We start from the raw sequence: 26,620 nt of genomic DNA, 5'->3' as shown, positions 1-26,620 counted from the left end.
TGGCCTTTCTTCTCATTGTGGGATTTTATTAAATAATACCTAACATTTATATTGGAAAGTGAGTCCTGAATAGAATGGGACCTATTTTATCCACCCCTGAAGAGCAGCCCACACCTGAGTGAGCACAGCAGCCCTTCTGCATATGCATCAGTTCGACTTGTTTCGCAGGACCAGCACGATTAGAGTGTATGCCTATTAAAGTATTATTCCTTTTCGTTGTATTCAAGGGATCAGCAATACCTGCCTGCCCACCTACCTTGGCTGATCCATTTCGCTTCTCATTCTTTTCAGATCCCACCAGGAATATAGAATAAGGTGTGATTAAGACTGGGGTTTCCGTTCTGATTCATAGATGATTATTTTTGGCGTGCTGACCCAGTTTAGGATGGCCACTTGTGTTTTCCACATCTTAGATCGAAGCAAGGAATCCCTGCAGTCAGGCAAGATCACGTCCATTTCTGGGCATGAAGCGTCCAGTTGGACCAGAAGCATGTCCCTCGCTGACGGCACCCATGATCTCCTTGCGGTCACTGGGAGCAGTGTGCCCTTGGGAGCTAATCCCATCGTTCCTTTCTGTGGTGCTGATTGGGGAGTCCTATTCTGCCATGTCACATGATCTGTACTTGAACCCGCAGCTTCTCTAGGATCTCGTAGGACTCTCCCTACATTCCTACATACAGCTGCAGCTTCCATTTCTAGCCTACCTTTAATGTTGTTTCTTGTACTATAAAAAAAATATTTTGGAAAGAACAATATACTGAAAATTGATTGAAACCCCATGTATCAGGAGTTATTTTTTAATGAAAAGAAATTCCTAATTTTTTTTTTGGCGCACAAAGCAACGTTTTGACCAGATGTTGTGGCATGGCACAGCAAGGGGCTGCCACTACATGTGTGAGATCCACCTTTGCGATCTTCTCGTCTTTATTCAGGATAATCTCCCACTACCTTGATTTTGGGAAGGAGAATATGGTGTTCAGTGGGGTAGCTATACTGTATCTTCATCACGTTTTAGAAGTTGTTCCTCACATGCCCCATGGGTTTCTCGGACAGACAATGGATTTTCAGTTTCCGAAGTCTTTGGAAGGGACTGTGTAAATCTGCCTCAAAGCAAAGCTCGTGAGATTTAATCTCTTAAAAGGCTCAAAGATTGATCAAACACAGGTTAGTTTTCCTTCAATGAAGATTGAAAAGACACTATTGCAGCTCTTAATCCGCTCGTATTTAAAACCTTACATGCACTATTTTTATTCAGTGAGTCATAATCACTGGGCAAATCAGCTTTTGTACATGCCTGCTGTTCATCTTTTTTATTTTTATTCTCAGTTTTCCATATTTGATTTTATCTAAAAATAGGCAACATTATTAATGTATGCCTTGTTCTGTTAAAGAGGACTCAATCCAAAATATCCTTTCTCACTTCCAATAGCACAGTAACACATTCCTTAACGTATCTTTTGTCTTCGTTTTATTTTGAGAGAGATGGCAGAAACTGTGGCGTTTTGACTGGAGTAATATTAATGTAATGGGACCCGTGTTGAAAATGATTCAGTCATCTGTCAGTCTGATAAATGGATTAGTACAAGAGGTGTTCCACTGGGAGATGCGGCCCTTCAGGGCTCCCTGCTAATTATATTTAAGTTGTTTGGTACTGTAAGGGAGCAGCATCCAGTTAGCAGCTGAAAGCTTTGATGCAGTGTGCCCCATTAGTCCTTGTTCGGTAACTAATTAACCACTGAGGCTCAAAACTGAGAAATGACAAGGAACAATAAAAGCAAAGCCCTCAGACATAAGCACATTATAGTCAGATCCTCATCTTCCTGCTCCTGCATCTGATTTGCAAAGAAGAAAAATACCTTTTCTGCAATTAGGTTTAAGGACAGCATCTGTGATATACTGAAATATACAGCCTTTTTAATGTTTTTCATTTATTTCTGTTCTGTTTTATTACATATATACTTCTTGATATCTTTTAAAAAACATAATAGAATTGGTAAGGGAACTAGAGAGTGTAAGTAGGTTTTAAGGACCTTGCAAAATTTACAATAACATTAAAAGTTTAGATTAAGTGGTTTTTACTGATTTATGTACTCTGGGGACAGAACTTTTTAATGTGTCGTAATTACCCGCCCCTCTCCAGCACTTCACACGCAGAGATATTTATTTTTGTAGAAGACTATACAGTAATGCAGGAGTAATGAAGAGGAGATGTCACCAGGCTTAAGGAGACAGGAATCCAGGCCAATAACCCTGCCATCCCAATTAATCTGTGTGATGAAAGCAGTACAAAAGAAATAGATTTTAGAAGGTCTGTCATAGAACAGCAAAGTAAAAAAAAAAATATGAAAAAATATTATTTAAAAGGCACACTGGGATACTCTGTCATGATACTTGTGTCTGGAACTCTTTCCTGGCAAGTAAGAAGCAAAACAAAATATGGGAATGTATCTGGCCTGCGGAGTTTGGAGAAAGAAGATAGAATTGTTTAGATTCAAAAATATATTAACTATCCACATTCATCCTTCTCCAAACCCCTTCCTAGCATTTCATATTGTTAATCTGTTTCTGCACTGTTAATAGACTAGTGATAATTTGGCTGACTGATGTAAGTTCCAATTGTTTTCTTCCATGCCCTTTGTTTATTTATTAGAAATGTGTGTATTTTTGGAACTTGCCTTTATGCCAAGTAATAGCCTTTTAGACTAGATTTTTTTTCCATTGTGTTACCTAGTTTTCCCTGGGCTTGTATACCATCCACCTAGTTACACTCATTTCCCACAAGGGAATGCTATTAAATACATATATTGCTATTCCCTGTCAGAAAGACCATGGCTACAACATGCATATTCTGAACTGTTTTGTTTTCTAAAATTGCCCATAAAAATCCAATATAAAATTATTGTGGTGTCCTACTTCAGTCACATAACCTCCTGTTTGTTTCATTGATATCATGTCATGAAAGATGCCTTAAAGCTTTCCAGCTTGGCCAATTTAAAAAAAGTTAATTTAAAGTGAACTTTAGCTGGGATATCTTTATTAACACCCCCATTCTTCCTGAAAGTGCCACATGACTTCTAGTAATAAGGCCTGTTAATAATCCCCATCTATGAATTGTCTTCAACACTCTGTTCTCCTCCCAGCTGATAGCTGATGTGTGGGCAGTGTTCTGGCACACTATGGCTGCCGTTGCATCATCCAGGTGGATGCGGTTCATTAGTAGTGGTGGATGAGAGTCCCCATTACCTGTAAAGTGCTTTGAGTGGAGTGTCCAGAAAAGAGCTATATAAGTGTTAGCAATGATTCCTATTTGATGGCTAGATAACAAGAACCCCAGTTTAACATCCCCTCAGAAGGACAGCGCCTCCTACAGCACTGTGCCCTATGCACTAACCCAGGCCATGTTTAAGAAATTCCATCACCACCATTAACTGCAGCAGCCTGGGTTTCCTTGGAGTTCTATAGTCCTATTAGTAATTCCCTCCTCAGTGCGGATTATAGTGATGAAGGTTGAAAAAACCCAGAGGAATTTGGGATCCTTAACTTGTGAATTATTGGGGGCGCACACATCACAAGGGATGAAGGTGTGAGCCAAATCAGATGAGTGCTCTGCATCCTGCAGTGTGACTGACAGTATTTGAAAGAAAAAGTTAATAAAGTGATATCAAATTAGTGTGGGAGAATTTAAAGATCTCAATGAGCATGTGTCTACAGCTCATTGCGAGAATCCACACGGTAAATTCTGGAAACCAATATCATTCTGTTTGTTCTTTAGTTTCAACAGGGATATTCTGCTACAGCAGACGATGAAGGAAAAAGACTAAACATGACTAACCAATCCTGTGTGTATATACAGATGTTTTTATTTTCATTATAGCAGAAGTTTACTTTCACAATTTTAGCACATCTCAGCTCAATTTAAAAGTAAAGTATATTAAAATAAAATTCCTAATCTGCCCAAAAAATTGAGTTGAGATGCATTCATGGAGAAGTGTTATATATTAATGTCTGTAAAATGTGATACACCCAGGTGAGTCACTTGATGTTTTAGAAGAAAAAAAATATTTACATGTTGAAATTATTACATCTGCCTTGTGTAACTCAGTCAGCCCTGATGGAAGCTGATAAACCTCTTAGGTTTAATATATTAAATATGAATTTTCTACACCAGTGGAGCTCTAATTAGTAATTTTGTATGTGAACATATATATACTAAGGTGGCACTGAATAAAAATTAATCATGTTGCAGCTGTTTCACTTATCTATAACCATAAGGCTGTCATTAGATCTGTTCTCCCTTTAAATTATGCTTTTACAAGGCTAAGAGCATAAGTGTCCCTTGTGTTAAATGTAGGTTCATCCTATTACTAGGGCCTGGAGTGTTATTAATGATGTGATCTTTAGGGCTCCTCACCTGTAGTTCAGTCATTATCCTCTAGGTATCCCCATAAATACGCTAATCTCAGCAATCATTAGGTAATTGGCACAGGAAATGGGAATTAGAAATGAAATAAAATGTGTTTACTGGTACGAATCATCAAAAAGCATTTCTTTGAGTAAAGGAATGCAACACCATCCAACTGGTGTACTTTGTATCCATTGGTATACCATATTTTCCATGATCTACAGTTTGAGATTAGTGTACATTCAGAAGATAACTATAGGACAATGCAACATTAGTAACTGTGGAAGTAAAATGTCTGAAAGATCAGTTTTGCACATTACTTTCCAAGAGAGATCAAGTACTGGTGAACTCGGTTATTCAATCCGAGATAGTTTATTTGCTGTCTGTGATTTACACTTCAAAGGCACATAACTTTGTTAAATGTGTAAAGTGCATTTGCAACGGATTTAAAAAAAAAACATGACTGGATTTGTATCAGACAATGCCAGTTGCATGATCAAGGCTTACAGTGACATTCTTCAAGGCTTGTTGTCGAATTCGGTACATTTAACTTGTAATTCATTGAGATTTGTTCATATGATACTTATAAGGGCTAATCATTTCCTCTAAACAAATAAGCTTGTTGCAACAATGAAGACAGTTTTTAAACATTGACCAAGCAGGAGAATGTTTTAAAGAGCAGCCGAGACATGCAATAGAAAGAATGTACTCTACGTATAAAGCTGCCAACCAAGCCAATTTGAATTGTGTACACTTGATATTCTGCCACAGAATACCATTCCAAATATAGTAGTTTTTCTCAAAGCTTTTGTGGCATAGGATATTTCACACAGTGGTGTTACAGGAGCTGAAAGCATTGCTAAAGATGTATGGGGTTTGGGCAGTTAGTTTTTTTAATTGACATATGGCAAAAGTCTGATCTGATGAGGTTTGATTGTTGTATACCTAGAGTACATGTAGCATACAAGAAAACTGAGGCATTAATAAATGCTGCAGAGCTGTTAAAACCTTAAGTGAAGCTACCAAAAAACTGATTGCATACACCCACCTGGATCAGTTAAAAAATAAACCAATTCAGCTGGCTCACAGTTAGGTAATTCAAATCAAATTAAGTGTGCAGTTTGGATGTTAGGTTCCCGTTAGATTTTATTCCAGGCTTATTTCTCAGTTTGAAAGATAAATGATATTTTTGTGTTGTTACCAGTTCTTTGGATGCTGAAAAAAGTGTTTCTCCACATGGACAGGTTTTCACACAGCAACATCAATCTATGAAAGAAGAACGGGGAACTGACAATGATTAAATTTAACAGCAAAACATAACACATTGGGTGCTTTATTTCCTGGTACTGTAAGTGACAATTATAGGTTCCTTGTGAATAGCCTTTATGCAGGCTACCGAAGCTTTATTGTGACTGCACTTATTTTTGGATTTTATTATTTTTCGTCTCGGAGCAAAGCATAACTGGTCTGTTGATACATTATATATGTGTTTACAGTCAGCTTCAATTTTTTCCTGCAATATCTATTGTACTACTGAATAAAACAAACACTATCGTCAGTAGCCCTGTACACTGCAGTTAACCTGGTTACGCATGTTAGTAGCAGTAATGAAATGATTAATTCAGATGATTAAGGTGTTGCACTGAGGCGATTGGGCGGCACTGTGTACAGTGGTTAGCTTCGTGGCATCGCTGCACTGGGGCCCTGGGTTCAGTTCCTGGGGTGTTATCAGCTGGAGGTTTTATGTTCTCCCTGTGTTCACATAGGCTTCCCCAGGTGTCCTCCCCCCTGACCAGAGACATACTGGTAAGTTAATTGGCTCCTGGGATAATTAATATGAGTGTATGCCAGTCTGTGTGTGCCCTGCAATGGACAGATATTCCATCTAGGGTGTATCCTGTCTTGTGCCCTTTGCTTGCCAGGATAGGCTCAAGCTTCCCAGTACTGGATAAAACTTTTAGAAAATGGGTGGATAGGTTGAGGTGATCAATTAGTAAATGCCTTTAGGAGTCTATATTGACCCCCTGGTCCTGGAGGACTGAAAGTCAAGGAATACTGTCCTATTTTTGTTGCTGGATTTGTAATAGAAGGAAATGAACAAGTTACTCAACATTAATAAATGACTAGTTTACCCTAGGACATTATTTAAGATGCATTTTTATCTCATTATCCCAAAAGCATTGTGAAGCTTATCCAAAAGGCATTAACTGACTCAAAATGCAAGGCTTTGTAAGCATTAGAGAAAAAACTTCAGCTGATCTTTCCAGTTATTACATTATAATTTTTGTAATAAACATTCTTCTTTTTTTCAAGTAAAGGAAATTATTTGGATTTGAAATACAGGTTAGGCATATTAGGCGAGAAATTCCATTCACTTCCTGTTACCCTGATGCATATAGCTTCCCTAGGTTTGACTGTTCACCTAAGGTCGCTGCTCTGAAAGTTTTCCAAGAGGTCATTTTGCTACAAGTTCCTATGGATTTCTGTTGGTTTGTCATGTCTTCACTGTGCTTTACTACATTTGGCATTGGGAATACTGGTATTCATTGTTTTCATGGTATTCCTTTGGTCTAGTGTTTGGAATCTAAAACACTGCTATCCTCCTGAGGATAGCCACATATTCTCAAAACATGTTATGTAATGCCAAATCTGATTCAGGCTTTGAACTGTTTTCTTCCTGGAAACATGATTCTTTTTTATGTGCTTTGATACAGAACCTTTTTTATGGAGAAGAGATCATAACTAATTGTCCATTGATATTTCAGTGGAAGATAAAGTTTGAGAGATGTAAGGTTTATGCACAAAACGTAAATGCATAGTTATGCACAGATACTGTATTTAGCAAAAGTACAATTGGCTCTTGGAAAACACTCTATTTGATTTAGGTACTTATTTAGGTTCAGAAGACCTTCATTATTTTTGCCACTGCCTGGATTGAGTTCAAAAGTTTTTTTTAAAACTCAGAATTATTAGCCTTGCTTCTCTCTGAGTGTATAAATTATTGGTAAATGTAAATTCAGTTCATGGGCAAAAGAAGGTGCTTTTTAATTTAATTAATATATTTATAATGTGATTATCTTAAAGTTTACATCTGAGACCTGTAGTTGATTTTTATTAAAAGCTTTTTTAAAAACAGTCATAAACAGTAGATTTTGGCATGTTTTCAGTTTAAATCATATAAGTACACCAGGTATTTCAGTGATTCATCTATATTTTAAACATCTCAAATGTTAAGCTGGTAAAATCTATGGTTTCGCCTTTTGCAAATGTGTGGTATTACAGAAAATATCTGGGAATTTTGAATGGGCTATGTCTGTGAAACCTTATGTCTCTGTGAGGCTGGTTTCTCCCAAAACAGTTCTCCTAAAACACATCAGATAAAATCTGAATTATATGAAACTCATTTATTATTATGCCAGCAGCCATATCACCCTGCAACTCACAACTGGCAACCCGCTGAAGCTCAGCAGGTGTGAGCCTGGTCAGTACCTGGATAGGAGACCTCCTGGGAAAAATGAAGGTTGCTGCTGGAGGTGTTAGTGGGGCCAGAAGGGGGTGCTCACTCTACGGTCTATGTGGCTCCTAATGCCCCAGTATAGTGATGGGGACACTACACTGTAAAAAGGTGCCATCCTTCAGATGAGACGTAAAACTGAGGTCCTGACTCTCTGTGGTCATTAAAAATCCCAGAGCATTTCTCGAAAAGAGTAGGGGTGTAACCCTGGCATCCCGGCCAAATTTCCCATTGGCCCTTACGAATCATGGCCTCCTAATAATCCCCATCTAGAAATTGGCTTCGTAGCTGATGTATGGTGAGCGTACTGGCGCACTATGGCTGCCGTCGCATCATCCAGGTGGGGTTACACATTGGTGGCAGTGGGGGGTGTCCCCATTACTTGTAAAGCCTGTCTAGAAAAGCACTATATAAGATTAAGCAATTATTGTTATTATTATTTTAATGAGATATATCATTTTGCCATTGTGTTTGAATGTCAGGTATGCATAAGATGCATCGTTTGCATGCAGTAGAACACATAATTTTCATTGATGACATTCAGTGCAGCAGCCAGCTTGGAGCCATAAAAAACCTGAGTATCTGCCATGACAAAGCAGGCATATATATAGAGTACAATGTTAAAATAAGGTTATATTTTCTTCATTTCTGTGTTTCATGGCCTTACATTTTGCAATACACTTTTGGGTTGGGTCATGTTTATATCGAGAGTACAAATGTTCAGAGTTGCAAGAAGTTGATTGCTTTAGTCAAACAATTAACTGGCCTAAACCAGACATGTAAAAGAGGGCACAGTGGAAGATTTGAGGAAACAGTGTGATCTTGAAAGGAGATATGTGTATCCAGAATCAATTGCATTGAAGGGTTAGGATCACAAAGGAATTCTGTGCTTTTGATAATGAACCCTGACAGCAAGGTGATAATGCAACAAATATTGAAGTTCTAAGCTAAAATAACCAGGACCACACTTGTTGTATAGAAGCTGTTGAGGTTTAATAATTTATTTGACAGGTATTCTGATCAAAATGCTACCTGTTTCTCCTAAATGTTTAAAAGCCTGCGTGTAATTAGAGTTGTAGCAGTGTGCCAGTATGACAAGGATAGTAAGGTACTAAATGCTCAGGTCTCATCTATGCTTTCAGTATGAGCCTCTCATTACCAGCCTGCAAAGCCAATCTTACACTTTTCTAATTTGATAGACATGTGTTGCTGCGATAGGATCAATTGCTGAATGAAATTTCTCTCTTAAGGGACAATAAATTTTTTCATAGTGCCAGGTTTCATTGCGTTCATCCTCAAAACATTTGTGCTTTGGTTTGCAAAACAAAAAATAATACAAGGTGCCATATCACCCAGTCTCTTGAGAGATGAGGATGAGTGTTTCTATCTGCTTATTTGAATCTTACAGCAAACACAACTCTTATCAGCCATGGCCATTAATATGATTTGAACACAGTGCCGCTACTGGAGAGGTTTCTGCTGTTTTGAAATAGACTGTACGAAGAATGTATAAGCCATGTTGAACAAAGTTAAACTGCATATTCACCTTCTAAAATATATCTTCAAAAATAGAGGATTTAAATTATCATTGCCACATTTTATCAAAAGAACATTGAAATAAAGACTAAATGCAGAAAATGAAGTTATTGATATCCAGGGCAGTTAAATATATTTGTAGAATGAAAATGGATTAAACCTTTATTGGACCTTATTGTAACGCTTTTACAATCATTATAAATGAAAACCCGTTTTTTCCTTATAGAACGCAAACTTAGAAAGTGACATTTATCAGAATACGAATTTAAGAGTTACTGAAAGGAATCAAATGTTGACTTTTAGGAGTTTGTGTTTTCTAAGAGATGGTCAAATTAACACAACATAAAAGTAGTATGAATAGATAGATAATACTTTATTAATCCCCTAGGGAAATTGATGAATACACTAATTTACTGTTATTCACGTAGCACTCCATTTATTTTCCTGTGGAGTTATACTAAATATTCATTCTTTAGGAAGAGAGATGTTTCTCTGTAGGGTTATACTGAGTTAACAAAGGAAGACGATTATTTGTGACCACAGATGTTAAACTCTTATTTAGGCAGAAACCGGTTTAGATGGTGTATTTAGTTTGCTTTAGATGACGTATACACATCCTGTTCCAATCATAAAGTGACAGCAGAGGAAAAAATTAGAGCGTAATCAGAATTAGTCACTAAGGAATTTAAACTCTAAGTGAGGTCACCAACATAATAATGCAATCTTGCCTTTCTACCTGATTAATTATTGCCTTAAAATACTTAAGGTGCTCAAAGATTTCCATGTTGCATTTATCTTGTGCCTCACATACTATGAAGTGATTAATGCAGTTACTAATACCAGTAATGATTAAAGTATATCCAGGGTGTAGTCTTGTGCTCTGTGCTTGCATGATGCTCACCAGGAGTAAGCCCTTTCCCATAATGGAAGGATAGAATGTTAATGAAAAATGAGCGTAAAACATGCTACATTCAAATGAGGTATGGGCAAAAACAGGTAGCCAGCTGTCACTTATTAGAGGATGGCTTGTAAAGGAAATGTGAATTGTTGCTGCCCTGAGTCTCTGTTCTGTAATACTTGGCAGTAAAATTCTCTTGCAGGTATTGTCATTTAATTGAGAAGTTCATTGGTTTTTAAAAAAGCATTTTCTGTTATACACAATACAAGCACACTGCACCTTGTAACAGTTGTACTGCACTTCTTTTTATTTTACTCAGTAAATGCTGCGGCTGTGCTTGTTCAGGAATGTATTGTTCCCCCATTTTCATCAACATGCATTTTTAGATCAAGTTCATATTCTGGGTAATCAGGAACAATAATGCCTTCATAATGCAAAAGTGCATATGTGAGGGACCATATTGTATAAATGCTATTAAGGTAGGAGGACCCTGAATATTTTTGGATTCAAATGCTGACCCTGATATTTGTACAAAAGCTTTCTTTCTTTTACTTTTTAACTGTGGCTGTGAATATAAATGGTTGAGAACTCTGTCATTCTCATTTGGTGATATTCTATCCAAAGCAGTTTAGGAAATAGGAGTATTTTTGAATAGCTTAGAACATTCTTTTTATTTTTTAAAGCGATTTTCAATAATGGTAGGACACAAATCCAAATAATTTCCTTTACTTGAAAAAAAGAAGAAGAATGTTTATTACAAAAATTATAATGTAATAACTGGAAAGATCAGGTAGATTGTGTTCCTCTAATGCTTACAAAACCTTGGATTTAGAGTCAGTTAATGCCTTTTGGATAGGCTTCATGATGCTCTTGGGATAATGAGATAAAAATGCATCTTAAATAATTTCCTAGGGTAAACTAGTCATTTATTAATGTTGAGTAACTTGTTCATTTCCTTCTTTTACAAATCCAGCAAAAATTAGGACAGTATTCCTTCACTTTCTTGTGGTTGCTATGCTACCAGAAAGGAATTCTTCAGCACATCTGAATTTGAAAGAGCTCAGGATTAAAGTACACATATAAAGGAGTTGTGTGGATCTACATAGTTATGCATTCCTTCACTTACATTCCCTTTCAGCCTGGCCTCAAGGGAATGTGAAACCCATTAGTGTTTTTCAGCTGCAGTTTTATAACTCTGATGTCACAGGGATCAGCTTGTTTGAAATCTAAAACTGTGAGCCTTCCTCTTTCATTCATTCAAAGCTCGCCTTCTCTCTAAAAGACCTAGAAAGGAAGATAACTGGATTTTGTCATAATTCTATTTTCCATCTTTGATGTTTTTGGCTTTGATGCATTCTCTCCATGCACCACTTCCCTTTTCTGGTACTTCATTATCTTAGCACATAAGTTTCAATATTAAGAACGTCATAATGTTAAAGAATCTGCATTCTGAGAGACGTTCATAGTGTGGTAAATTGAAAGTGAGTCTTCCACTTCCTTGTTCATAGTTTTTACTTGCATTATATGGAACAAATCTGAAATCAAGCAGAGCTGTAAAGAGGACGTCTCTGAACCCCTGTCATTAGAAATTGTGGGATGATGAGAATTGTCGCTACCACCGTGTTTTATGTTCAGGCATGTAAAATCCAAGGGTGTGATTTGTCTGAAGTACCTGAAAATAGCAGCAATTCACTTACACTTGAAAATGAAGTATATTGTGTACACATTAGGTTGGTCATCCACTTTTACTCTTTGTCATCTAAATCATGCCTCATTTCATGAAACTCAAACATGTTCTTCTAATGGGGTTTCTATGGTGTACTGTATATGTAACAATTACATACTGTATATAATTTTAGAAACCTTAGTTACAGGTAATATTCTGTGCCTTAGATGCTCTCTGTTCTAAAAGAACGACTTATTTGACTAGCTGTTCTGCTGTTCTGGCATTGAAATTAGAACACATTGGTCAGCTTATCAAATAAGCATTGGGAAATGCATCAATAAAAAGGGTTGACAGTGTACATCAAGTGTTTATTCACGGTAGCAACTAGTACTTATACAAAGAAAATATATTGCTATTTTGTGGACGACTTCAGTTTCTCCATATGTAAATTCTGAGTGTGTTTCTTTAAAGCTAAAAAGTCAAATGCAGATTTGAGTGGAGAAAAAAGCACACTATTTTAAAAAAAAATTACTGTAACTGTGCATACCTTAGGCTCATCACTAATTGAATCACCCTATCTTTTATCTATGAACAGATGAGTTTTAAGTTGACAGTTGATAGATTCTCTGATTCCTGTTTTGATTGTTTTGCGTGCTCAGCGAAGACTCTGTGTGGAAATAAAACTTGATTGGATTGCCTAATGTCTGAAATCTGAGTGTATTTCCTGAACATTACCAAATGGACCAAAGGCAAGTGGGGATCTCAACGGCTCTACAAGTAGTTTTCTTTTTTTTTACGAGGCCACTCATTCCTAGGGATTGATGCACTGCCAGAAGAGCTAATCTGATTGACAGATATAGGCTATAGGTAGATGCCTAAGCTTAAAAAGTTTCAGTTGCATTTATTACATGTAATAATCACACTGATGGACTATGCAGTGTTAGAAGATCTTTCCCATCTAATGTGTCCAAATAACCCAGCGTTGTTGTCATCATTCCTTTGTGTCAACATAGAAGACTAGAAAGAGTGTTTTGTCATCCTTTAATTGAATCATACAAATAAAGTCTTCACTTTTCTCATGTGGTTGTGGCTTTCTTGTCTATCTGAGCACTTTGAAATAATGCTTGGACTGCTCCAGGCTGTGGAGGAGAATATGTACCCAAAGGAAACAGCAGGCAACACCATTCCAGCACTGTCGCATCCATCATCACCCTTTACATATTGATTCTTCTTCTTGAGAGTGTTCCTCTCTGAGATGGGGTGATAGGATCTGGCTTCAGGGGAGGTATTTTGGAATAAGGGAGCTATTTGTGTTCACTGTTATTTTTGATATACGGTACAGTATCCACACACCCTTTCCAAAGCAACACATTTTGTGGCCTAACAGCCCGAAATCAAAACCCCTTAAGTCAGATTTATTTTCCCATTATTTATACATTGTAACATGCAACCTGCAAGTGGAAAACAAACGGTCCAACAATCCGAAAAGTAATTTCAAATTAAACCTTAGCGTGCACGCCTCTTAGTAATTGCAACTGTAAATTAGCTCTGGTGTAAACAATTGCCTTCCAAATCGCAACAAGCAAATTAGCCTCCACTTGTATTCAGTGGTAGTGATTCTGATTTCAAAATAAAATTCTGCAGCAATCTGGGTTGATGTTTATTAACAGCTGTGTGCTTTAATGACTGTCAGCTCAGGCAATTGGACCTAACTCCAGTTTGTCAGTGTTTCACTATGACTTAGAGAAGCAAACTAGATCGACCGGGAAGCACCAGGATTATCAACACAAATGTTCCTTGTTTGTGCTGGACATGCTCTTTAGAATTCTTGTATTGGTGGTGAATTATTTTAGCTAAATGAATTAGGGAGTTATTTAGTACCCTTTTCCCTGTTTCAGTAACGACTTTATCTTGTGGGACATGTCCTCCGAGACATTTTTTTTTTCTTTGAATAAATTACAAGTAATGTACTGTGATTGAGAAAGTTTCTAGTGAAAAATGTTTAATTCTGGGCAATGGTATTAAACGTTATTCAGATGAAGGGTTCCCTTGTGGTTCAGCTAGTGAAAGCGCTTACTTAGAGAGTCAGATCTGCACTGATGTAGAAACTTAAAAATTAGAGGGGCTTGGCATCGCACAGTTAACTGTAGTCAGTGTTGAGTGGGAGATCAGTTGGCCAGGGCTGTATGTTGCTGGGCACTTGCCCCTGTTTGCCGGAGATGTACAGCTCCTTCCATTAGCATGCGCTCTTCTCGCCAATGCTGTGTGTTGTGTCAAATGACAAGTGGCCCTTTTGGTGACTGTTTTGGCCGAGCACATCTAGACATTCTTTCTTGAGAAAGTGCAGGAGTCATCGCTGGAGAACCAAGTCTTAAAGACGATGGGCACTTCTAATTTAAGAGAATACAGAATAAGACTTGTGGCTTTTAATAATTGGCAAAAATAAACTACATTAAAATTTCCATGACCTTATTATGGTATTGGAATTAGTACTTCAGCCTTACAATGTTGTCACTCACTGTTACTCTGCAACAATTGATTTTAAACCTTTATTGCCTTGCCCTAGGTGTTCTTCTGTGTGTTTTACAGATTCTACTTCTTGACAGTTTTAAGTATCTGAGTCCTTTAGGTTTTTGCTCAGTTGAGACAATACCTTGAATGCTGACTGCTCCCGAAAGTTAGTGCTTTATGGCCAATGTACATTTGCCAAAACCTATTACATGATGGAACAATGAGAACACATAAAATACTTCTACAAGGACTATTTAACTTTTCACATTTTTGTCACTGGCCAAGTAGTTAAGCCAGAAACTGTAGCCACATAAAGCTAAATTACATTAGAAGTCACTGTCAGGTTGAAGAGACTTGATGAAAAATATTTTTTTATGTAGTGGAGATGGATTTGCTCGGCAACCAGCCGTGTCATTGACATTCTCAGCAGACCGTTGCAATCGTTGTGTTAGGCAAGGTGAAACTGCACTAATGGAAGCATGAATTAAGATATTTCATCATTTCTTGACTTGGGGTAATACACTTCAGCACTTAGCATTATTGTCATCATAAGGGGACAGTGAGGGAAATCATTTAATCCACTGATGCAGGGGAGGCCTTCATCACGATTGCAGTCATAATTCATTTCAGAGATGGAGTGAAACATACAAGAGCTGGGAGAGCTGACAGCATTGCCCATCCCTCAGCAAGCTTCTCCTGCAGTCCTTCCACACACTTCCTGTCTCATGTTTGTTCCCCATGAATGAGTTTTGTAATGCTTCCAAAACTGCCAAACAGGGGGGAAAAAGATTGAAGTTGTTTGCTGTTGACATCTGGTGATAAACTAACATCATCACAGTATGATGTGTGGGCTGCTAACACAAATTCAAAACAAAATGCAGTAATGGATACTTTACCAGTATAAGCTAAGGAAAACATAATCTGGTTAGACTTCAAAAACTGTACTCATAAAGTCAATAGGAATTGAAATTGCATGTAAAGGGAAGCAGATTGTTGTAAGACTCTGTTGACACTTAATTGATTTTATCCTGGCGGACATAATGTGTTCCACTTCCTGCTGCTCTTCAAGATGACATTTTTGAGATTGGGAAGTTGAGAGATTTCTGAGGTTGGGAAGTCTTTGTTTTAGCCTTTGAGCCATGCATAGTCTGGTTTGTATTTATGGTGATGTGATATAAACATGAAGTTTTTATGTGTTCCTTTTCTTACAAAGAAAAGAAACTAGATACAAATGTCAAAAGCATAACCTATAATTATTAGATTTTACTTTATCATGGGCAGTTGATTTTATTTTATTTTTTAGTTCTGTCTGATTTGCATTAATGGAATGATAAAGCAAGTTATTTAAATTGATCACAGCTTTTGGCCGGACCAGTTTTTTGTCGTGATTGCTTTTTTTGAGCTGATTGGCAGCTTTCCGCGTTTCCACCTGTAGATTTTCCATTTTTGCAGAAAACCAGTCACTGCTGCTTTTCAGACTTGCAAGTAAAGAATTGGTTTACATTTTTCATAGTTGCACTACCAAGTTTCACATTGTAAAACTACAAGCCCTCCACTCCCATCAGCTTCTGTTTTTATCAAATTAGATAAAGTGCTTTCTTTTGCATGGAGTATTGTCTCCTGAAGATGGTGGTATTCTCTGAACTGAATTTTTGTAGTAATGTGTCTAATATTGTGCTATTCTGAATTAGATATTTGTTTAATTGTGTCATAATGTGCCTTGATTAAACTTTGTGCTTTTAATAAATTATTAAATTATACATTGGTGTCCAAATGTATTGAGAAAGTGAAGTCTAAACTGAGATTTTCATAATAAACATTATTTGTCATAAAAAACATGGTTGATAAGTACAAGTCACAGGTATATAATTTTTTATCAAATCAATACAGTTCTATGCTCTTGGCTCAATTAATAGATTTGAACCTCTATTTTGCAGGAGCAAAAGTAGTTTGAAAATTGCCCGGCATTTGTCTCTTGTTGATCAGCTTTTTGTTGTTAACTAAGATCATAAAATAGCTGTGACCTTCCCATCCATGTGTCTCACTTCAGCATTTGGAGTTTGTAGTAAAAAGTAAAAATGTTTTGACAACAAGGGCTTTCTCTTAAAGAAAAGCAGTCAGTTGTGATGCTTAAAGAAAATAAAACTCAGTTAGAACCGTAACAAAGAAATTAGGCATACTAAAATCAACAATTTGGTACATACTGAAAAAGAAAGAAACCACAAGTATAATTTCCAATCGGGCAAGACCAGGTAGGCCAAGAAAAACATCTGCAGTTGATGACGGAAAAATTATCACAGCTAAAAACATGGGTTAAAAACTTGGCTGTCCAATCCTAAACCTGGAGGACCAAGTGTCTGCAGGTTTTTGTTCCAACTCCGCTCTTAACCACTCAGTTCAGCTCAATATGGGCTAAATGGGACCAGTTTAATAACCTCACATAGCTCTGCCGGTACTGCTGCTTTAAAGAGATCTATAAGACCTGCTGACACAGTCCCAGGAGCAGGATTGACCATTCCTGCCCTAAAACACCTGCCTGAAATTGCCAGCAACCTCCCAAGTGCATGGGTGAAGACATAAAAATCCTCCATTAACAGAAGAGACAGCAGAATTACAAGAGCTACACTGCAAGATGCAAAACTGCCATTAGTGCCTGCAACAGTAAAGCCAGACTAGCTTTTGCATGGAAATACAAACATGAGTCAGGAGAGTTCTGAAAGTATCATTAGTAAGGGTTTATCCTGGTTTCATTTGTCAGTGACGAGAAGGTTACAATGTGAAGAAAGAAATTGCTAAAACTCTGAGGAATACTCAGTCATCTGTGAACTGAATCACTTATCGTTATTGAAGATGTAACACATGAAGGCAGCATTACCATGAATTCTGTCGTTTACACAAACATTTTGTCTAAGTAGAAGAAACTGCTTCCGTGGTTCCATGCAGCGTGGCAGTGGCCCGACATGAACTGCATAACCAGTGCAACCATGGAGCTCTTTAGGAGCAAGAAGTGAAAGTCTTAGACTGACAAAGAATGTGAACATTGCTGAACTAAAATCTGAAGCCAAAAGATCCCATTGGCAACTCATCCCACTCCTAGCAGCTTCAGCAAAAACATGGAATTATGCAATGAAACAAAAATACAATTGGTCTTTGAGGAAAGCTGAACTCTCCCATGACAACTACTTCTTTACACATACATCCCTGATTTAATTTTACAATTTTGAAATATAATATCTGCATTTTCTGGTCTGCAGAGAACTCCTGACACAATGCCATTTGAATGTTATTGTAAGCCTTATTAGTACTGAAACCCTTGATAAGTTAATTTTATCTTTTGTATTGCTGTAAATCATAATAACCTCCAGTATAAATACAGCAGTCTTGCACTGCAGTGATGTTGATGATTGGATACAACAGTGGGGTGGTTAACTTCCACACAGTCTGTCAAAGTGTGCTGAACTGTTCTCAGTGCAGTGCTTCTGGAATCGACACTCTAAAAAAATGGCTATGTTATTTTAATATAGTTTAGTACTACAATACTATGTTCTACAAAGTGGCCATCTCCACTACAAAATCTGTGATTTTTTTGTGTTCAACATTTTCTTTCTTAGATTACCATGTCCATTTAGTAGTCCCTCATAACTGATTGTTTGACCTGTCATTTTTTCTCTCTTGCAGAGTGTGGCACTCCCTTTATATAAACCTCATACGTTGAGGTGAGGCTAAGATGAGTATAACCAGTGACGAAGTGAACTTCTTGGTTTATAGATACCTCCAGGAATCAGGTAAGGACTTCTTTAAAAAATAACTTCTCATAAGTGTGGTGGTTTTAGACAGAGGTCAAGGTGGCTTCTGGTGGGTAATGCTATTTATACAGTTTTATTGTAGCTAATTGTTAATAGTGCTATAATCACAAATACTCTGCAGGAGCATCCTGTGGGTAGACATTCATATTTTTTATGTATTTTGAGCATCTTTGTTCAACCGCTGCACATTTATGGATTTTCAGAAATGTTGACGAATAGCTAACCAAGAAAACGGACAAAGTTGTAATGCTTTTATTTCTCAAGGCTGTCTGGCTTGGTGTTGAAGTTTTTGTGGTTCTGTTTCCTAATAACATTGTCATGATGGTGTGCAACTCAACTGGCAAAGAAATGATGTAAAATTACTCTTTGAACTATAGATTCAACCAGAAACTGTGAAATACAGTAAATATTTTTTGTTTTACTTTTAATGATAAATTATTGTTTAGGAAAATACGAGAAAGACCTCTCTCACTCGTAGCACATCCTATAGTCTTTATGGAATTTTCAGACAACTGTGAATGTCCTTACAGAAGAGACAGCTCTACGCTTAAGACAGCTATTAATTAGAAAGATTCAAATTCACAGGCCCCAATCCTATTGATTCAGACTCACAGCCTGTGTCTAGAGAATTGGAGTATTTCCCTTATCTGAGAGTCATCTGCCACAGAAGGCCGATATTTCCAAACAGTTCTAGCATCAGTTGAAATCTACAAGATGTACCTGAGATCCATTATTTGAGTACTGCAACATTAAACCAATCAGATGGTCTGCTGTCACTTCTTCTAACTAAACTGGGCTAGAACATGAGCAGTGTACAAGGTACATGTAAAATTACCGCATTGCAATGAGTGATGTTGCCGTTTACAGAACACTAGTGTTTTCCCCCAAGTAGGAACTGCAAGTTCTCAAATTATTACAACATTGTGTTGTTGTGCAAATGAGAAACTCCAAGATTCCAAAGAATGTTTTCATTGCAATTTCATCTATTGGGAGATAATGGACTTTGAACAAACCACATTGAAGAGGAATACCTGGGAAAGGAGCATCATGTTCAGATTAAAATGTGTCAGAACAAGAAAGCAAAGAAAGAGTGTTGAAGAGAGTGCTCAATGGCTGGATAGCATATCACATGATCTCTCTGATATCTGATCAGTCACCTTTGTGATAATGGAAGACAATCATCCAGGACAGCAAGGAACAGCCAGTGAGTGAAACTATTTAGGAACAAGTAGAGGTTAATTCCACATTGAAACATAAAGTGTGAAAAGATTTTTTTTTAAAAAAACTTTCACATGTGTAGCCTTCTTCAGCTGTTTGGGTGCCTTTAACACAGAATGTGACTAGATCAACCATAACTATCTACATGTTCCAGATCACACAACTAATGTAAATTTCCACTCTTGTCTCTGCTATTTGTTTTGCAGACTAAATATAATCCTTTCTTGGCTAGTTCATATGAAAGGCTAATAATAAAGTAAAGGAAATAAAAATCTCTGTACCACAGAGAAAAGGACAATGTAGGGTGATAACCATTGTTAAGAAGAAATAAAACATTTACAATAATAGCTCTTGGCAAAGGATCAGGTGGAATGAATTCTCTATGACTTAAAACAAATTTTCCACATGCTAAGTCAATGTGTACCCCTAGTGATTTCCTGCACCAATATTTTTATAAGAGATATTCTTATTCTTTCTTTACTTGGAAGTAATAACCTTTATGTAAAATCATCTCTTTTAAAATAGCTGCAGTTGGTATATGTATGTATATAATAATTGCTTTCAAACATTGACTTCCAATAGTCTTGGGAGATACGAAAATATATATTTTTTTAATTGGCATTTGTGGACAATGTCCCATTTCAGTGTACATATTCTTAAACAAGATGTTTCAAGTAAGGGCATGCCAAAAATGCACTGTGCACACATTGTAAATGTTTAACGGTTTGACATTTAACAATTTGTTTAGCTGCTTAATTGCATTTCATTTGTTACTGTATGAAAAATCACTAATCGGGTAGACTATGAAATGGCACATTTTACTGTGTATTCCGCACCTCACTAAATGTGTCCATATTAGTGCCCTATAAATTAGTTAAATTCTGGAGACACGGATTAATTGAATGTGGAAACACAAAGCTGTAGCAATGCTCTGTGATTGACAGACCTCCACAGCGGCTCAGGAGTTTTCTTCTTTGGGAAGAGAATAATACTGGACAGGATAGATTAATTCCTTGGAGACTTCTCATTAAGGTCAAAGTCAGTGGCTGTGATGAGTCAAGCATCATTTTTATTTTCACACAGAACATGGAATGCCTTGTGCTTTAGGATCTGTTCAGCAAGTAGTATACAGAAAAAAAAACGGAAAATGCATTTTCTTATTCTCTTTGACTGCTTCCACATTCCCTGAGGGGTGAGTGGGGGTGTGTAACAGAAAAAAGTCTAAATATAGCAGTGTTTCAGCTGCTCTTTTATCCTGAAAATAAGTGGGGGAAGGGGATTTTCTATACAGTGTTCAGAAAAAACACTACCTTTCCCTTAATCTTACTTTTTGAGTTTCCCTATTATTAATCTTAAATTAATACAGGAATACGGTGGGTTTGTCATAAAACATTACAGAAACAGACCCTTCAGCATCTTTTTGCTGCTGCAATAAATTTCTGTACTATGCATCTCTGCATATCACTGGCAGGGCCTCCAATTGCTGTAGTGATCCTGCTTAATATAATAAATCTTGTTTGTGCAGGAAAACAAATACCTGCTTATATTAAAAACTAATACAGGTTGCTTTATAAATCCCCCATATTTTTGGTGATTAAGAACTTGTTAAATAGTAATGAAACTAAAATGTCTATATACTTTTTAAAATTTTGACTTAACACTTGAAATTTACTGCTTTAGGTAATGTCAAGTGATATATTAATTTCTCACTGAATTATACTTAAGAAACATGTAAATTAGGCACTTTCTATTAATAATAAGTGGGTCCCCTTACTACTGTGAAGTGCTATGTGATCATTTGGGATGAAAAGTATTATAGAGTGAAAAAGTGTTAGATTATTTATATATAACAGTAACTGAATAATCGCCATGTATATGGCAGGAAACAAAATTGGTGAAGTAGAAATCCATTATCAAGATGCTCATTCTTTTGATACAGCACTCAGGTAGCCTATTTTGGAAAATATATGTATTTAACAAGAAAAGTCTTACTGGCTGATGAGTAAAGTTCTTTTGACCATTTACATATGTCTGATCTTTACGTTATGGTTCTTGTTTTATTTTTCTCAAGTCTCTTTAAATAATCATCTGTTTGTTATAGCGGACATTTTGAATGAATACCTACATTGCGTAGATGTAGACTGAGTCTGCAAATGACTGGAATCATTATCAAATGCTGTCAGCCTTGAAATGGAGAATGAAACAGGTTGTCATTTAAAAAAAAATTACTTTATATAATGTGTTGGGTACAATAGGCAACTACATTTCACTGAAGTTTAGATTTTTTCAAATTAGTGTAATGATTTATTTCTGTTAAATACCCACCAAGTTTGGAACATTCTCGGCTCATGCTGATGACCCTTGGTGTTATCCGGGTTCCAAATTTGTGATTTCTGGATCACAGAGTCTTCTCTGTGCTAAGAACAGGCTCCTCACCAGTTGAGTCAACTTAATCTGTTTTTTAAAAACTGCCCTTTCACCCTTAAATTTAATGAAATGTCAGGTTAGATTTGAAATTCTCATGCTATTGTAAAATTTTTACACTATGGCTTGTATGTCCCTTTTAGAATTTAAGTAGTTTAATATAGAATTTAATAATTGTTTCAGAACTACTGTCTTCTGAGATGAATTACTAAAAATGTTCTTAGTATTCCTAGTTTGGTGTAAGCGCTTAAAATAGTCCATTCACTCTGATATGAAATGTTCTTGCATATCCTGTGAAATTCATGCTGAAATTTTGCACATTACATTATTTATTTCATTTGTTATGTTCTGTAACTTAACCTACTATGTTACTGTAGTATTGTCACAGGATTTTAAGAATGGAGTAACCTCATTTTCTCCGGATGGCCGAGCGAGAAGTTTCTTTTATTAGAGGAGTCTTTTAATACCTTTCCTGAGCTGCAGTCTGTGCTGAGGCCAGCAATTAAGGTTTCAAGGTGGACTTGGGTTTGTTTGTATGTGCCAGCAGAATGTTTGTCTCCAGTCGACAGAACTTGGCAGGGCAAGATCAGGACTGTTTATTGCTTTATATAGAATTCACTGCTATTTTCAGTTCCTCGCTCTGAAGATTTAGTAAAGTTCTTGAATTTGCTAGAAAATAAGTTAGTGCCATGAACTGGAACAGGCAGGGCTTTTGAATCCCTGTGGACCTTACTTAAAAGGTCAATCAAGAAGATCTGCCAACAAAAGTCACAATTACTGCTGAAGGTCTGCCACTGGTTGACTTGTGATGGGAACAGATTCAGTTTTTAGTTACTGCCATGAATTGTTTGTGAGTAATTAATTAGTCATTGCTTGATTTGTTGTGATCGGTAATTTTTTACTTTAAATCCTCAGAGAATTATCTCACTTTGGAGCTGAGTGTTTTGCTTCAGTGTTCATTTTCCTTTTATACCCAGTGGTAATCAAGGTGAGATCTGGATGTTACTGTGAACATTGTGAGACTGTGAAACTACTGGATGATTAAAGAAAGGAGTGTTAAGTTGACAGAGTTTGCCAATCTATTTACAAGATGTGAAGAAATTAAAATGTTATGTATTTAGAAATACATAGTTGTTAGTTATGCTACTTGTCCATTTTTCACTCATTTTAATTCATTATCACATGTTTTTGCTGTAAAAATGACAAAGCATGAATGTAAAACTAAAATCGGTTTTGCTGAAGCAAACTTTAGGTTTGGTTTATCAAGGATATGAATAAATTTGAATGCTACTCGGCAAATGGTTGAAGAAAAAAGTTTTGATAAAGCAAGGTATCAGTACAAAAACTAGTATACATTAGTAAATCTGAAATTGAGCTGATCAGAAAGTGCTAGTCATTTCAGATGAAATATCTGACTGTGAAAACCAGTAAGAATAAATGTGTCTTCATTATAGCATCTGTGTTTATACATAGACACAGACAGGGTGAGGGGTCAGGGAGTTAATCAGAACCAGCATTGTGGAGGGGTCAGTATGTCATGATAAGTCCTGAGTGTAATTGAAACCCTGATGAGGCAGTCTGGGTAGATGAGCCGGGTACAGAATACAATGTCCAGGCTGCATTGTAAAACTAAAATTATAGTTGCTGTATTCCTAAACCATCTGGAGTCTGTTGACCAGTAAGTACTGTATGGGATTTTCCAAATGTGAAGAGAGACAATCATAACAGAAACTTTTGTATTAGATAACATCCTCACCCTATATGCTGCGTACCTCCATGAAAGCCATTATTGCTAAATTCACAACTTTCCTTCTTTTGATGAGATGAAACATTTCTTTAAGTAATTCCTAATCCGATTGAAATGTTTTCAAGCTCTTGTGCAGAAAGCTGTGGCTTGATCTCAGTATCAGTTCTTAGTCTTCAAACTATTAATTACTGTAAGTACTTTCTAATCTGAAGCAGCCTCAAACTCTTACATTTTTGCAGTACCAGCACTTCTAATAGACCACAGATTTTACTGTGGATTTTGGCAAATTGTCTGTTGGTATTTCTTCAAATGGCGACTAGCCATACCTTGTCCTTTGACCACAGACTTGCTTTATTGCTAAATGAGTTCTCCAGAATTTGAAATCTTTGTATTCTGGTTAAATGAATGCCATGCAGTCTGTGCTAATGTTCAAGGAGCCAGATGGGTGCACTTTAATGGTGGATGAAGTGGGCTCCCTCTTGTATGTAAAGTGCTGAGGGATATTTCAAATGAAATTCTTTGGACATTTAAATGCTGTTATTTATAATTGTCAGAGGGCGGTCAGTGGAGACAAAATGGCAGTTATTGTTGGAACCACTGTTCCCAGGAGGCAGTGTGGAATGACCTATTGACCTCAGTCACCTAACCAATTACTGGAAAACCTTTTCACCTGTGCCAAAACATACTCATTCAGGAGGTGATATAATGCTCATGCAAAATTCTAGGTCACCCATGTGCATCATAGTCATGAAATAACATTGAATCAAACTGACATCAAAAACAGTTAATCTACATCTAAAGTCCTTATATTTTATTTTTATGAAATGAATTCCAGCACCAAGTAAGATTTTTAATATTTTGTTTTTTCAGTAGAAAACATAAAAGTTCATTTCTAATATGTAATGCAAACGTGTATATGACCTGTTAGAGTAGAATAGGAGAAACTGTGATGTGTGCTCCGCAATGTTGTGACAAAGTCAGAGAGGGAGTGCCTCTGGGGGTATTGCGGGAATGTCACAATATTTAGCTACTGGGACTTTCAAGGCCTGTTCAGCAGCAGCTGCAGCTTACAGAGGCATACCTGTATTCAGTTCAGCAATGGCTAAATATGAATTACAATCCAGCTGTATTTCTGTCAGGCTGGGAGGGGACATCCATAAAATTGGAGTAACCCAATTACCTGATTACACACACCCTTTGGTGGTTTTTGTGAAGCTTGTGTCTCATTAAGTGATGGTAGAGCCCATTTGCTGCAGTGGTTTAAGGTGAGGGTACTTGTCACTGGCAGTATTAGGAGTTGGCATGTTGTCAGCTGTGGCAGTGATCTCACCGCACAATATTAGGTTGACCATATTCTGAAATCTGCGCTTGTTCTGTTACAACACCAAAAATAACCATTTATTTTTTCAGTATCATAAGGCTTCTCCCCACATGGCAAGTATCACTCAAGGATTTCTTTGTTAATCCAACAGTGTCAAATACTGATCCTGTTTATCGCTGTGTTTTAACCTTTTCAAGCAGTGGTGGGACGAGTTGAGCAGACAAATATATTGGTTTCAGTTACCACCAAATAACACTGAATAACTGAACATCTGTCTCTTCAGTGGGCAGTGTCGCTACTTTTCTGTTTTATATCTGCTCCTTTACTTTTTTGTTTAATTGCTCAATTTCATTTCTAAGAGTTACAGTACATGAAAATGACGCATATCCGTATGAGTGGTGTAAAAGTATCAAGATGGGCACAATGTGCTTTTCTAGTGGTTTAAGAGTAATTCCTGTGAGTCAGACTGGGGTGTTCTCAACATTTAGCATCATTAGCAGTAAGGTCTTAGTACAACAAGGTCTGTTTACAAGGCATCTTGATGTTGTGTTGAGAGCACACTGGGATGCTGGATTAAGGCGGATTGCCAAAACTGTTTTCTGTTAATGGCAGGTAAAGGGGAAAATGCCATAGCCACAGTTGAGCTCATTAGTTAAACTAATGATTAATGTGTTGACTAGAGATGTACAGTGTTTGAGCAGTAGCATTAGGAAATAGGTTGCTCTGTAGTTTGTCTTGCCTGTAATTAATGATAATAGCATTATTTTCTTTATAGTATGCTGTGGATAAAACGTGATCTTTGGGGAAACTGAAGATGTGTATCACATAGACCCTATCTAATAGTTCAGAAAACTGCAAAATAAATTACTAAACATTTCCATGGTATGGGGAAAATGTTTAACTCTTAAAAGAATGAAAACCCTTTTTAAAGAAAATGTAGGGGTTTAATAAGCACAATAACTTCAACATCTACACTTTATCTATGGTGGGACATACTGTTGGCTTCACTTTGTGTACTTATTGACTTTCTTGCTTTGAACAGTGCTTGTCTGTTTCAGAAATGTTGCAACTAGAAATAATCTTGGGGAAGGCACTAAAATGCTGCAAAATCAAAAAGAACTGGTCAACATGAAGTGGTTTAAGGTATCATATCTAGATATGTAGGATCAATGTGGCAAAGAACCCATGTGCTTTTATGATGAGATAGATGGTTTGCCAGATCAGTGGCTGGTGAGATCAGATCAGGGTGACCCGTTTCTTACTGCCTTCAAACACCTGCTCTCGGAGATTACTCTGAGAGATTTATTTTCTGATTTTCTTTATTAACATTTGTGCCACACAAATTGAAAAGTAGGGATCAGTAATGATGACGGAGGGCTCAAGGAAAATTTGAGTATGCATGAGAGTTATGTATGGCAATGAAATTTGCAGACATCTGAAATATTTGTTCACTCCTTCTAATATATACACTCTCAAATCATCCTGCAATTTGTAGGAGATGTTGGGTATGTCAAATCCTACTGAGAAAATGACTGTAAAATAAACATTTTAGCTTCCTTAGGAAATGCGGAATTAAC

The 26,620-nt window shown here is 36.8% G+C and overlaps 1 protein-coding gene across 2 annotated transcripts in view; it reads left to right on the top strand.

Annotated features, from left to right (window-relative positions):
• The window catches only part of tbl1x (transducin beta like 1 X-linked), an 84,787-nt gene that overhangs the window by 38,124 nt on the left and 20,043 nt on the right, over positions 1 to 26,620 (top strand). For both annotated transcript variants that reach the window (XM_006637909.3, XM_015361688.2), the window contains one exon: positions 18,206 to 18,312. In XM_006637909.3, coding sequence (XP_006637972.1) covers positions 18,255 to 18,312 — 58 coding nt within the window. In that variant the 5' untranslated portion in view covers positions 18,206 to 18,254. The remainder of the gene's footprint in view (positions 1 to 18,205; positions 18,313 to 26,620) is intronic.

Source organism: Lepisosteus oculatus, chromosome 13, assembly GCF_040954835.1.
Source record: "Lepisosteus oculatus isolate fLepOcu1 chromosome 13, fLepOcu1.hap2, whole genome shotgun sequence".
Classification (NCBI taxonomy): Eukaryota; Metazoa; Chordata; class Actinopteri; order Semionotiformes; family Lepisosteidae; genus Lepisosteus; species Lepisosteus oculatus.
Note: the sequence above shows the minus strand (reverse complement) of the source record. Positions and strands in the feature narration are given on the sequence as shown.